The sequence below is a fragment of the Myotis nattereri genome, assembly GCF_964212035.1.
Source record: "Myotis nattereri genome assembly, chromosome: 4".
Taxonomy (NCBI): domain Eukaryota; kingdom Metazoa; phylum Chordata; class Mammalia; order Chiroptera; family Vespertilionidae; genus Myotis; species Myotis nattereri.
This window is the reverse complement of record NC_138079.1, coordinates 101,618,436-101,631,211: the sequence shown is the minus strand read 5'-3', so window position 1 is coordinate 101,631,211 and position 12,776 is coordinate 101,618,436. Positions and strand designations below refer to the sequence as shown.

At 61.4% G+C, this 12,776-nt stretch overlaps 1 protein-coding gene across 7 annotated transcripts; it reads left to right on the top strand.

Moving 5' to 3' along the window:
- Nucleotides 1-935: 935 nt before the first annotated feature.
- NHERF2 (NHERF family PDZ scaffold protein 2) lies at nt 936-12,667 on the top strand (the record flags this gene model as incomplete). 7 transcript variants are annotated; one of them, XM_081090057.1, is made up of 8 exons in its annotated part: nt 936-2,036; nt 4,379-4,605; nt 4,834-5,034; nt 10,417-10,596; nt 10,878-11,031; nt 11,109-11,152; nt 11,727-11,789; nt 12,035-12,667. In XM_081090057.1, 8 exons carry the CDS (start codon nt 1,589-1,591, stop codon nt 12,191-12,193), a joined length of 1,476 nt encoding a protein of 491 aa, XP_080946183.1. In that variant the 3' UTR covers nt 12,194-12,667. The 7 variants fall into 7 exon arrangements, with proteins under 7 accessions (XP_080946183.1, XP_080946186.1, XP_080946184.1 ...); XM_081090058.1 differs by lacking the exon at nt 11,727-11,789 and having other exon boundaries at nt 1,350-2,036; XM_081090059.1 differs by lacking the exon at nt 4,379-4,605 and having other exon boundaries at nt 1,633-2,036.
- Nucleotides 12,668-12,776: the final 109 nt, after the last annotated feature.

Sequence of the window (12,776 nt, the reverse complement as noted above, 5' to 3'; positions counted from 1 at the left end):
CTTCAACTCTGGTGTGGCCCCAAAGCTACAGACTGGCAGGTCTTGGGTGGTCCCTTGGGGTGGTATAGGGTAGACCTCCCTGCCCACACCGATCCTCACAGCCTCCTGATGCAGCAGCGCTAGGCTGAGTACAGGGAAGCCAGTCACAGGCCAGACAGGCAGCCTGGGAACAGGCAAACAGACAAATGGAGGTGGCCAGCCAGAGGGGAGCCTATGGCAGCCTCAGCCAGGAACTCAGAGGTGGGGGTGGGGAAGTAGCCATGCAGCTTTGGCCTAAGTGGCTTTTAGGGGCAGCAGCTGGGGTGTGGACACCCAAGGGGCTTTGGCCCAGGAGGCTGCCCAGAGGCGGGCCCTGTGCTTGGGTGGGAGCTGGGCGCCCAGGCCGAGGGCACTGGAGAAGGAGCAGCAAGGACTGCGCCTGTGTGGAGCCTGCTCCTGCCCTCGATGGGGAACTGTCTGGGCTGGCTGTGCCTGACTCCTGGGGACCAGGTATGTGTGTGTGTGTGGGGGGGTACACCGAGGGGGAGCCTGCATCCAGTTGTCTTCCAGTGTCTGAAGCTGTGAGGAGTGTGGCCTTGGAACCGCACCGCCCTCGGCTCAAGAGGAGCTGGGGAACCTGGCCTGAGACTCTTCCTTCTCCAAACCTGTCCCGATCTGTAAAATGGCCTGAGCCCTCTAGGGTTGTTCCGGGTAAAATGCACTCGGCGGCAATGATTCTCCATTGTGATTATTATTGTCTGGGTGGCAGAAGGGGGCACTCTTTCTGGGAGGAGGGAGAGGCTGGGGAGAGTGAGGATGGGGGCAGGGAGGACTGGGGCAGAGGAGGGGAGATCCACCGGTTGGTTCCTACGTATGAAAACAGCTCCTGTGAGTGCTGACCACAGGCCAGAGCTCAGGTACCAAAGTCCTCGGCACATTACATCCCAGGTCAGGATGGGGAGGGGGAGAGCAAAGACCAAGACCTTCTCATCTCAGCCAGACAAGTGTACTTCCTTACCTCACCCTTCCACTTTTTCAGTCACCGGCAATGGGCAGGAGTGAGGGGTCCTGGCACAGGGAGAGGATGATGGGAAGGCTTAATGGACCCACACGGCGCAGATCAGGCAAACACTCCTGGGGAGGGCCGGGGAGTCACTCAGTTACTGGCCTCCAGTAGACAGGGAGGGGCTGCAGTCACTTCAAACCTCTCCTTTTGCCTCTTGGACCATCCTGGGACTGCGCTGGGCCCGGGCAGCTGTGGGCACAGGAGGGTCCAGATTCATGGAGGGCGGTGCGCGTGGTGCTTCCCAAGGAGGTGGGCAGAGCTGTCGCCCTTGTTGCTACCCTCTGTCTCCTGTGTGGGACTCCTTGGACCCTAGGACCCTTTCTCCATCCCTCTCCCGCCTCCCTATCTTGGTGCAGTGCCCTGCATGCAGTAGGTGCTCAATAAATGTGCCTGGAATAGGAGGCAAAGGTGCTGACGCCAAGGAGGCTGTCCAGAGTGGGGGCGACACCGAGGGGTTCCCGGGGACTCTGAACCCCCAGCTCCTGCAGCCTTCCTCTGGGCTCCCCAGGGCTGGCGGGGTGCCGAGATAGGGGCGAGGCCAGGATGGCTAGGACCCAGGGCGGGGGCGGAGGAGGCGGGGAAGGGGCGGTGCGGGGGCGGTGTCGCAGCCTGAGCTCCAGCCCCGGCCCGAGGCGACGGGAGCCGAACGGGAGGCGCGGAAGCCAACACCAGGTCCCCAGCGCCGCCGTCGCCGCCGAGCCGCTCGCGCCCCTGGCTAGCTGGCGGCGGCTGCGAGCGCCCAGGCCAGCCCCTGGCCCGCGGGTGGGTCGCCAGCGCCATGGCCACCCCAGAACCGCTGCGGCCGCGCCTGTGCTGCCTGGTGCGCGGCGAGCACGGCTACGGCTTCCACCTGCATGGCGAGAAGGGCCGTCGCGGGCAGTTCATCCGGCGCGTGGAGCCCGGGTCCCCGGCCGAGGCGGCCGAGCTGCGCGCTGGAGACCGCCTGGTCGAGGTCAACGGCGTCAACGTGGAGGGCGAAACGCACCACCAGGTGGGTGCCTGCGCCCCGTCCCGGCTCGCCGGGCCCCCTCCCCGGGAGCGCGACCGGGGAGGCACCCAGGACCACCCGGCCCGGCGCTGCCGGCGCCCAGGCCTCAGCTCCCTGCTCCCGGCCAGGAGGGGGTCGCACCAGGGCCTGCGTGCCCCCTCCCCCGCTGGAGGAAGTGGGGGACGGAGCCACGGAGGCAGCGGCCGCCGGCCTCCTTCCTAGCACCCCACCCCCTAAGCTCAGCAGCTCTGCACCTCCGAGGGGGAATCCTGGCAGGGAGGGGCCCGCACTGCGGTCTAGATCTTCAGGCTTGTTCTGGCCTGAGCGTACCAAGTATGGAGGTGAGAGGCAACTTGTGTACAAGCTTGTGGACTCACCTGGGTCTGAGTGTGAGTGTGCCGGTTTCTCAGAGGATCGCCCATGTGGGCAGACAACTATCTATGCGGACCTAGGAGGTGTCATAGTAAGGGCGCACCTGTGTGTGTGCCTGCGTCCGTGTGTACGGGCTGTGTGCATGTGAACATGCAGGTCTGCACCGAGGTGGGTATGTGTGTGGACAGATCTGTTTGCTTGGACATGTGTATGCGAGCTGCGATTGTGTTGACATGTGTGTGAGCTGGGCTGTGTGTGAAAATACACGGGTCTGCACGCCTGGTTGTGTGTGAGCTGCGCGCTGTGTGTGTGTGTGTGTGTGTGTCCGGGCCTGCGTGCTGACCGGCTTGGCTGTGTGTAGTCGTCAGTGTGTGTTGGCAGCCAGTGTTCTCGGGGGTGTCCTGGCTGATGGTGTCTGGATTTCCGTGGGAATCACTGCTGGTGACAGCACATTCCTCTCCTGGGAGGCTGCCTGGCCCTGCAGGTGCCACTGGGCCGCAGCCCCTGCCTCCTGCAGCTGGAGATGAAGGCCGGAGGGAGGGCAGGGTCTCCTCTCTGCAGGTTCTGACTCCTGAGGGTGTCCATCTCCCACTGCCAGTGACTCACCTGGCGGGTGTACAGCCGCTCCTGCTCAGGCTCCTCTCCGTGCCCCCTGCACCTCTGCATCCCTGATCCGTTTGGGTGCCCAGCCCTGCGGCCTAGAGATTAATATATCGGTCCTTGGCTGAGACGGGAGCTGAGCTCCTGGGCCCTTGTCTATCCATCTGTCTGCTGTTCTGTCTTCCACCCAGAATGTCAACCTGATAAGGCTGTTTACTGAAGGAAGGTGGGGGTCAGGGCTAGAGGGCTTGGCTTGACAGACCACAGGGAGAGGCTGGCAAAGGTGGTACCTCACCACTGTTTAACAGTCACTGCCGCCCTTGCCCCTGCTTGTCCCAGGCTTCTGGGTGCTGGTCTAAGAACTTCAGAAGCCCTGACTGGGTAGCAGGAATAAAAAAAATCTCAATCTCTCTCTCTCTCTCTCTCTCTCTCAAAATAAAAATTTAGTATTCATCCCTGGCTGGTGTGGCTCAGTTGGTTGAGCGTCATCCCCTGCACTGAAGGTCGCCGGTTCTATTCCTGGTCAGGGCACGTGCCCAGGTTGTGGGCTTGATCCCCGATGGGGGTGTCTGTGGGAGGCAACCGATTGATGTTTCTCTTCCTCTTCCCTCTCTCTCTAAAAATGAATTAAAAAATAATTTAGAACTTCACACACAGGACCCCATGGGATCCTCCTCCTGCCCCAGGAGGGAGGACATGCAGTTATAGCTCCCATCTGACAGATGAGGAAACGGATGCTTAGAGATGTTGAGTGGCTCCTTTGGGGACCACAGTTGGGAAGCAGCAGGGTGCTGCATGGGGAGAGAGGAGGGACAGGGAAACATGGGTCTGATTCAGACTCTCCTCTCTGTTGACAGCTTCTGCCAAGCAGCTGATGGGAGCGCCCTCGGCCCCTCCGCCCCAGGCCTTGGGGTGGGGATGGGGATGTTGCCCTCCTTACTCCAATGCCCAGTGCTCCTTCTCCCTGCAAGGCATACACTGGCATGCGTGCCCCATGGACACCCACATGCTCTAGACCAGGGGTCCTCAAACTACAGCCCGCGGGCCACATGCAAATACAAATATTGTATTTGTTCCCGTTTTGTTTTTTTACTTGAAAATAAGATATGTGCAGTGTGCATAGGAATGTGTTCATAGTTTTTTCTTAAACTACAGTCCGTCCCTCCAGCGGTCCGAGGGACAGTGAACTGGCCCCCTGTTTAAAAAGTTTGAGGACCCCTGCTCTAGACATACAGGCACCTGCATAGACACACAGATGGGCCACATATCACACTGGCCCCACAGTTGGACCTGCCCCTCCACACCTCTGCCTGCTGGGTCTGAATCCTGCTCGCAGCATCACGGGTGGTACCTGAGCAGGCGCCTTCCCACAGGAACCCTGCAGGTCCAGCAGGAATGGATCTGTGCTCATGGGCCTAGAGGCAGGGATTTAGCCTTCCATGCTCCACCACCGAGAAAGACAGAAACGGGCAGACACACCCCGACTGACACCCGGGAGGTGCCGCCCTTTCAAACCCAGACTGAGGACAGACCTGACACAGACAGACGCACGCCTGCACGGATGCCTCACCCAGCTTCCCGGAGAGGACCCTGGGCTGAGGCAAGGCCTGGGACCACCCTGAGGCCCTTGTCGCCTGGGCCCTTCTGTCAGGAGCCCCAGGAGAGGAGGGAGGGAGCGGCTGAGGCCGGGGGTGGGGGGTGGAGCTGGCAGGCCTCTTGCCCAGCCACCCACCCCTGGTAGGTCAGCCTGGCCAGCCTTGGGTGGTGCCACAGTCCATGTGCTGCGCAGAGAGCTGGCTGCTGACCCACGGCCACCTGCCTGCCCCAGGTGGTCCAGAGGATCAAGGCTGTGGAAGGGCAGACGCGGCTGCTGGTGGTGGACAAGGAGACGGACGAGGAGCTGCGCCGGCGGCAGCTGACCTGCACTGAGGAGATGGCCCAGCAAGGGCTTCCACCCGCCCATGACCCCTGGGAGCCAAAGCCGGTCTGGACACGTGCAGGCAGCCTTGGCTCCAAGGATGGCCAGAAGGTATGGCACGATTCTGCCCACAGGGACCACCTTGCTTCTCCCCGAACCATCTGGGCCTCTCAATGGCAGTCTGTTTCTGGTTCCCTTCAGAAGGCACTGTCCCAGGCTCTGCTGCCTCTTAGGGCCCTTCTTTGCCCCTGGTGACTACCCTCTTGGCTATATACCCTGAGACTTTTAAGCTGGGTAGGAGGAGGGCAGCCTTCGCCCCCCAGCCCTCTTCCAGGACGCTCAGAGCCGCCTGATCTAGGTAGGGGCCACTCTGATAAGGCCCCCTCCCCATTTGAGGGGCTAAGGAACCCAACCTAGGGAGGGGCTCTGCTCGGATGTCCTGGGACTGAATGAGCCCAGCTCTGCCTGTGTCTGGTGTTTATCTGTCTGGCTCTGTCCCTGTGTCTGTCTCTAGGCACCTGATTGTTCTGTGAAGGCCTTGGGGGTAGGGGCTGGCCCTCCTCTGTGGACAGTGTATGGTTGGGGGCCCCAGAGGAGACTCCTCTCTAAGCTGAGTCCTCATCTGATGGTTTATAGGGCTGGGGCACCTCCCTCTTCTCCCTGCCCTTCTCCCCACCCTCAGGCTGGAAGAGCTGGAAAAGAATTCACCTCCTTCTAGGTTTCTGGGCCTGGGGTGTGTGTGGGGGGAGAGGGGGTGACCCTACCTGGGAAGCATCCGGACACTGGGAGGCAGAGCCTGGGGCTGCTAGTCCCTCCCTCCTGGAAGCCCCACGTTAGTGTCTCTCATGTCCTCTCTCCCTTTTTTATTTTTATTTTTATTTTTATTTTATTTTTTTTTTAAATATATTTTATTGAGTTTTTACAGAGAGGAAAGGAGAGAGATAGAGAGTTAGAAACATCGATGAGAGAGAAACATCGACCAGCTGCCTCCTGCACACTCCCCACCGGGAACGTGCCCGCAACCAAGGTACATGCCCCTGACCGGAATCGAACCTGGGACCCTTCAGTCCGCAGTCTGACGCTCTATCCACTGAGCCAAACCGGTTCCGGCCCTTTTTTATTTTTAAAGAAAAATCAATCCCTTTAGGAGATTCAAGCCCAGGGGTTCCCCAGATCCCGCTTTGAAAACCACTGGCCGAAGCCCAGTGGAGGTGTGAGAGCTGAAGTTTCTGGGTGTGCAGGGGATCCCAGCGTCTGCCTCCCCCTGTGCCTGTGACCTGGACTGGAGCATAGGCCTGTGCTTTTTGTTCTGAAGGGGTATGTGTGCTCCAGGGCAGGGAACCCCTGGGTGGGGTGCAGGGGGGGTTGTCTCAGGTAGATGGTGCCAGGCCCTGTCATTTGCATTTTGTCCTGGGGCCAGAGAACGCTGGAATAGGGGGGGTGTTAGGGTCAGATTTGTGATTTCAGGGGGGTCCTGGGATGGTATGCTGGCTGGGCCCCTCCCAGGCCTGAGGGTTGGAGCCTTCCTCCTTCTTGGGCATCTCACACGCCACCCCCAGGAAGTGCCCCTCCTTCCAGACGTTTGTCCATTGACTTGGACACAAATGGCTGAGTTCACCTTCCTGTGGAAAAAATTCTGCCTCAGGCCTTATCTTCAGGATGGGGTGGCCCACCTAGTCCTTGGGTGGAGCCTTCCCCCTCTGCTATTTCAGGCTCTGGGGCTGCAGGAAGCCCTGGGAGGGGGCTTCCTCTGGGTATATTTTTAGAGGAACAGAGTGGGGCTTGACTGGCAGGTTCCTCTGTGGTTCAGGCTGGCCAGAGGATAGCGACCCCCAATTTTGGTGGCTGAACTCAGGTCATCAGAAGGAGCACTGGGCCTTGGGTGTGTGTGTGTGGGTGGGTGGGTGGGGGTGTGTGTGCGATGCTTGCATGCAGGGCTCTCCTCTGAGGTGGTAAGGTGCCTGTGTGTGGTTTGCTTTGCTGCAGGATGAAGGGCCCACCCCTCGTGCCCCGGTGAGGTAAGGGCTGAGCTGGAGTCGGGGCCCTGTAGGCCACTTACACCCTCTCAGCCTGTTACCCCCTGTCCTGGGGCTGGGAGGAGAGGGATGGAGCAGGGGAGGACACTAATGTGGCTGGCCCTGGGGGGCTGCCGGGGCTGTCAGGGCCTTGTCAGTGGTGACTCAGTCCCAGGCCAGACAGGGCTAGGGTGGCTGCATCTGCAGTGCAGCCAATCCTGATAGTGATGATAGGGGACAGCCCCCAAAAGAGCCAGGGCAACCAGCAACCAGTGGTGCCAGGTGTGGCCACTGGTAGACCCTGGGCCCTCCTCGTCCTCACAGGAAGTCTGGGCCCCCACCCTCTGGTTTTGGAGGCCCTTGGGGGCTGAGAGTGAGTGAGATAACGGATCCTGCACGTGGCGGCTGCTGGGCATAGGACCTTGTCCTGCCAGAGGGTGCTGGGGCTCCTTGCGCCTGCCCCTGCCCCGTGAGCTGCAGCAGGACTGTCTTTTGTTCTGGGTTGGGGTTCCTCCCTTACGTCCCTGTCTCCCCAGCCATGAGTCCTGGGAGCAGGGCAGGGCCTTCCAGCAACTTCCTTCCCTTCTTGGGACGGAAACCTAGTCAGTGTGTGTGTGTGGGGGGGGCCTGGGCTGGAGCCTGAATAAGGGAGGGGGGCTCAGCCACCACCCTGTTCCCCAGAGTGACTCAGCCCCATGTCCCCACCTGTCCCTGGGGAACCTGGGCCTCAGTAGGAGGTAGATAAATGGGGTGGCAGCCTGGGCCAGCCAGAGAGTTCAGGCCACGCCGGCTGGATGCTCACTGTCGGCCACTTCTGTCCCGCCTCCATGGCCCGCTCCTGGAATTCCACACCACCCACCCTGGTCTCAGGAGCCCCTCCACCGAGCCCATCCCAGGGGCTTGTGCAGGTTAGGTGTGGTGGGGGCAGGGTGGGCAGTGAGGACCCCCCCAGCCAGTTTAGCCGGTGTCCCCCAGGGTTAAGAGAGAGGACTCTGGGGTGAGCAAGCCGGACCCTGCGCAACAATGGGGCTTTTCTCCTCTGCCAGGGCTGGTGAGTCACTATCTCGGGGGGGGGGGGGCACAGCCTGGCTCCTGGGGTACCCCCATGCCAGCCTCTTTGTCTGGTTACAGGCACAGCTGGGAGGCCAGGGCTTGTCCAGTTCTGGGGCGGCCCTGCTGGGAGCCGTGGGAGCCTGAGGGCCTGGCTGGGAGAGGGCAGGAAGTGCTCTGAGCCAGGGCTGGGAGAGAGGAATGTGAGCAATGCGCCGCCCGCCTGCGCCCCCTCCAGACCCACTGCTGCCTGCTCTCCCGCAGGGCCTCCCTGCTGGGTCATTGCATTGCAGCCCCTCAGCTTGTGGGTCCAGTGCCAGGTCTGGTGCTCCGTGGGCCCTGGTCTCTCATAAGGAGAGAGGTTAAGGCTAGACATTAGGAGAACATTCCTGGCTTGTGTGATGAGAGGCAGCTGTGCTGGATTGAGGTCGGGATGGCCAGTATGGTTTCGAACCCAGATGTGACTTCAGCCTGGCCTTATGCCCCGGGATGCCCCCAAATCGGTGCCCCTCCAATTCTTTTCCCTTTTGGGGGCCTTGACAGATCCTGCCCTGAACGTTAATGTGGAGGGTGTAGGAAGCGGCCACAGGGCCCCATCGCACTGGGCCATCCCTTCATAGGTGTGGGTTGCCTTATGTGTCTGTGTAGCATGTTTGCGAACATATGTTTGGATATCTGGTCTCTTTGACCATGGGATGTGCCTCTGCTACCTGGGCCCATGTCCACATTCCAGGCATGGTACGTCCCACTCCAGGTTCCATGCTTGGCCCTGGCCCTGGCCCTGGCTGTGGCTCTGCTCTGTCCCAGCCAGCCTTGGGGGCCTGTATCCCCGGCGCCTCTGGGGCGGTGTGGGCCCCCCTCAAAGCTGCACACTTGTCCCTCCAGGTGTGTCTGTGAGAGTCTCACCCTCCAGTTCAGACCATGTGGCCCAGCTGAGGCCCCAGGAAACTGCAGAGCAGCAGCTCTGTCCCTGGAGTTCTTGGGGTTATCGGGCCAGATGGGGGCCTGCAGTGGGGCTCCCCAGGGGGTTCTGGGCAGTCTTTGGGGGTCAGGGAAGGGGTCTTGGAGGAAAGGCACAGGCTGGACAGGAAGAGGGTGCTCCTGACAGGCAGGACATGCCTGGCCCCGCAGCAAGGCACCCACCCTGTGAGGAAAGACACTTTTGGTCGCACAGCTGGGTGGCCACCAACTGGCAGGCCAGAGCACTCACAGTCAGATTTGGGGTTTGGAATCAGGTTGCAGGCCTGCAGGCTGGAATGGCCCAGGGGGTGGCCAGGGCTGTAAGGGGGCAGGTACCCAAGGCCTGGAGACCTTCCCTGAGGGTCACCCCGAGCCTGACCCAGTACCCTTATGGGAGGGGCCTGGTGAGCACTCTCACCCTGAACACTGTCACCTGCACGGGCACTGGAGCCCCGAGCGTCCGGGAAACCTGAGCTGCTGCCTGCCTGCTCACTCCGGCCACCGCCATGTTTAATTGAGCACCGATAGCCGCTGGCCACTCAGCACTGTGGTCACTGACGGCCCCAGGCCCCGGCTGGGTGGGGGTACTGGGGCCTGGCCCCTGCCGGCAAGGCTCCCTGGCCCACAGCCCTACTGCAGGATGCCAGAGGTAAAGCGAGGCAGGGCCCTGGGATGTGGATGGGGGACGCTCAGGGCACGATAGCCCCTGTGTCTCAGCAGGGAGGGCAGCAGGGCAGGCCCCACCCTCGGCCCTGTCACTGGGCTCCTGCGGGCGGTGGGCGGCGGCAGCCCCAGCAGCAGCCCAGCCGGTCACCCTCCAGTCTCTGGGCCGGTGGGGGTAGGGGTGGAGGGGAGGGTGGCTCCAGCTTGCTCTGGAATGTGAAAGCAAACACAGCAGTGCTGCCACCAGCCCTGTGGGAGAGAAAGCAAAACTGTCCAGGCCCGGGACTCTGCGAGCCCTGCGCTCACAGAGGGAGGTGGGGAGGGGGGCTTGCAGGCAGGGCCCGTGAGGACAGCCTGGTGTGTCTGTGTAGCATGTTGGGAACATATGTTTGGATAACTGGGACATGGAGCTGAGTGGCAGCTGGTCTCGCCTGGCCTCTCGTAGGACCCGGGCCTGTGCTCAGAGCTGTCCTTGAGCCCTTTCACTCTCCCAACACCCCTAAGGCCCCTGGCCCTATCAGAAGTCATTTTGGGGTTTAGAAGACTAAGACTTTGCCTAAGATGTCACAGCTGGATCTCAGTCACAGGCAGCCTAATGCCTCCCCGCTGCCTCCCCGCTGGGCGTGGGTGTACAGTGTTTGTCCCTGCCACTGGGCAGGGCCCGATGCCCAGGGCAGCAGGGCTGTGGCTCCCTCCTGCCCCCCACCACTGCTGTGCTGCACACTGGGGGCCAGAGGCTTTGGGTGGTGTCAGTGGCCTCTGGGAGTGGGAGGTCGGAGCTGAAGATTGTCCCGCGTGCCTGCAGGATGTCAATGGGCCCCCGAGGGAGCTTCGCCCGAGGCTCTGCCACCTTCGAAAGGGCCCTCAGGGCTATGGGTTCAACCTGCACAGTGACAAGTCCCGGCCAGGACAGTACATCCGTTCGGTGGACGTGGGCTCGCCGGCCGCCCACTCCGGCCTCCGCGCCCAAGATCGACTTATTGAGGTACCATCACCAGGGCTTTGGGGTGGCAGGTGCCCGCGTCCCCTGGGTGCGTGTTTGTGCTTGTGTCCACCGTCTGCATGTCTGTGCCCGCGTCCCCTGTTTGTGTGTGAGCCCCAGGTCCTCTCTGGGAGGAGGGGAGTTTCTGGGAACTTGAGCTGGCATTCCTCTGGCTGCCGTGGCTGGTGACAACATCGATGAATATTTGATGCCACACCTGGCCAGGCAGCTCGGGGGGCTGGTGGGGGCCTGCCCTCAGCGCTGCCCTGTGCTGCCGGCGGCAGGTGAACGGGCAGAATGTGGAGGGACTGCGCCACGCAGAGGTGGTTGCCAGCATCAAGGCACGCGAGGATGAGGCCCGGCTGTTGGTGGTGGACCCGGAAACGGACGAGCACTTCAAGAGGCTGCGGGTCACGCCCACCGAGGAGCATGTGGAAGGTGGGCTGCTGCCCTGGGGGTCTAGGGTGGGGGTGGAGCGTGGGGGCTGGGCAGCCCTTGACACACTGTCCCCACAGGTCCACTGCCATCACCTGTCACCAATGGGACCAGCCCTGCCCAGGTGAGAGGATGGGTGGAGGTGGACAGGGTGGGTCCAGGACACTGGAGTGGCACCTCTAGGGGTCCCCAAGCCTGACGGAGCGCCCCCATATTTGTCCTTGTATATTTGAGGTTGTGACACCCAATCTGGCCCGACACTCCCAGCTTTAATGCCCTCTGTGGATCCTGTCCTGGGTCAACCACACCCCAGCCCTACACGGCACTCTGGCCCCGGGCTACTGCCCTGGCTGTTCCCTCTGCCCAGCACTGTCTGGTTACCTGGAATGTCCGTCTCTCCTCAGGAAGCTGGCCCTGGCTTTGCCCCAGGTGACACGCATGTGGGTGATTCATGCATCGAAATGGCTCCTCCCCATTGTGAATTGGCCAGGGCCGGGCCACCTGCCTGTTCACTGTTTCGTGTCCAGTGTCCTACCTACACTGGGCCTGGAGCATGGTAGAGGCTCGGTGCCCACTGCCAAAGGGAGGAATAAATGCAGCTCTGTGTGTTCGGGTGTACGTGTATGCACGTGTGTGAACATAGTGACAGGACAGGGCAGGGCCTCTGAAGCTCCTACACCTTGCCCTTGGTTTCCCAGCTCAATGGTGGCTCAGCGTGTTCATCCCGAAGTGATCTGCCTGGCTTAGACAAGGACAATGAGGTAGCAAATGTCCATCCACTTCCTCTGCTGCGCTTACACTCTGGGAGGGGGCCAGAGAGGCCTTTGGGGTGGGTATTTATGGAGCTTTCAACCTGGGCAGTGGGGCCACTGCCTCCAGGAAGCCCTCCTGGGCTCGCTGCCTCAGCCCCACCAGGTGGCCTCTGGTGTGAGCTCCCTGGAAAGGGTTATTTATCAGTTTGGGGGCTTGGTTCCTGGGCTCACTCTGGCTACCTGTCCACCCCCAGGACCGCAGCACCTGGAAGCACGACCCTTTTCAGGAGAGTGGCCTCCACCTGAGCCCCACGGCGGCTGAGGCCAAGGAGAAGGCAAAGGCCACCAGGGTCAACAAGCGGGCCCCGCAGATGGACTGGAACCAGAAGCGTGAGATCTTCAGCAACTTCTGAACCCCTCGCTGCCTGTGTGCTGGGCCCGGCCTTCTCCCCGCACGGACTTTGGGCCTCCCTCCGCGGGCCCAGACCAGAGCCCCCGAAGCCTCAGTGGACTAGAGGAGGTGCATCCTCACCCCCAGGAGCGTGGTGGCCCCACCACCACCCAGGAACCAACCCACATCCCAGTGAGTCCCTGTCCTGGTCTCCCTACTGTTCCCGTGGGTGCTGGGGGAACGTGGCAGCAACACTGGGGAGAGGGAGCCCCCAATGTGTGAGACATTGAGAGAGGGAGAGGCAGCGGTGACCCTAGGGGCCGGCCTTTGCTGCTCTGCCTGGGCCTGCTGACTTAAAGGAATTTGTGGTTTTGCTTCTTTTTTTTTCCAAAAAGAGCTCCAGCTCCACACATGTTTTCACTTAATACCAGAGCCCCGCCCCCGCCAGGACATGTTCTCTAAATAATTGCAATAAAACAAACCTTTCTCTACAAACCATTTCCTCCCCACCCCTTCCTTCTTGGCAGCAGCCATGCCGGTGGGAGTCCCAGGAACTGCCTGGGACAGAGGCAGTGGGCAGGCAATTTGAGGGGCTTCAGGTGAGG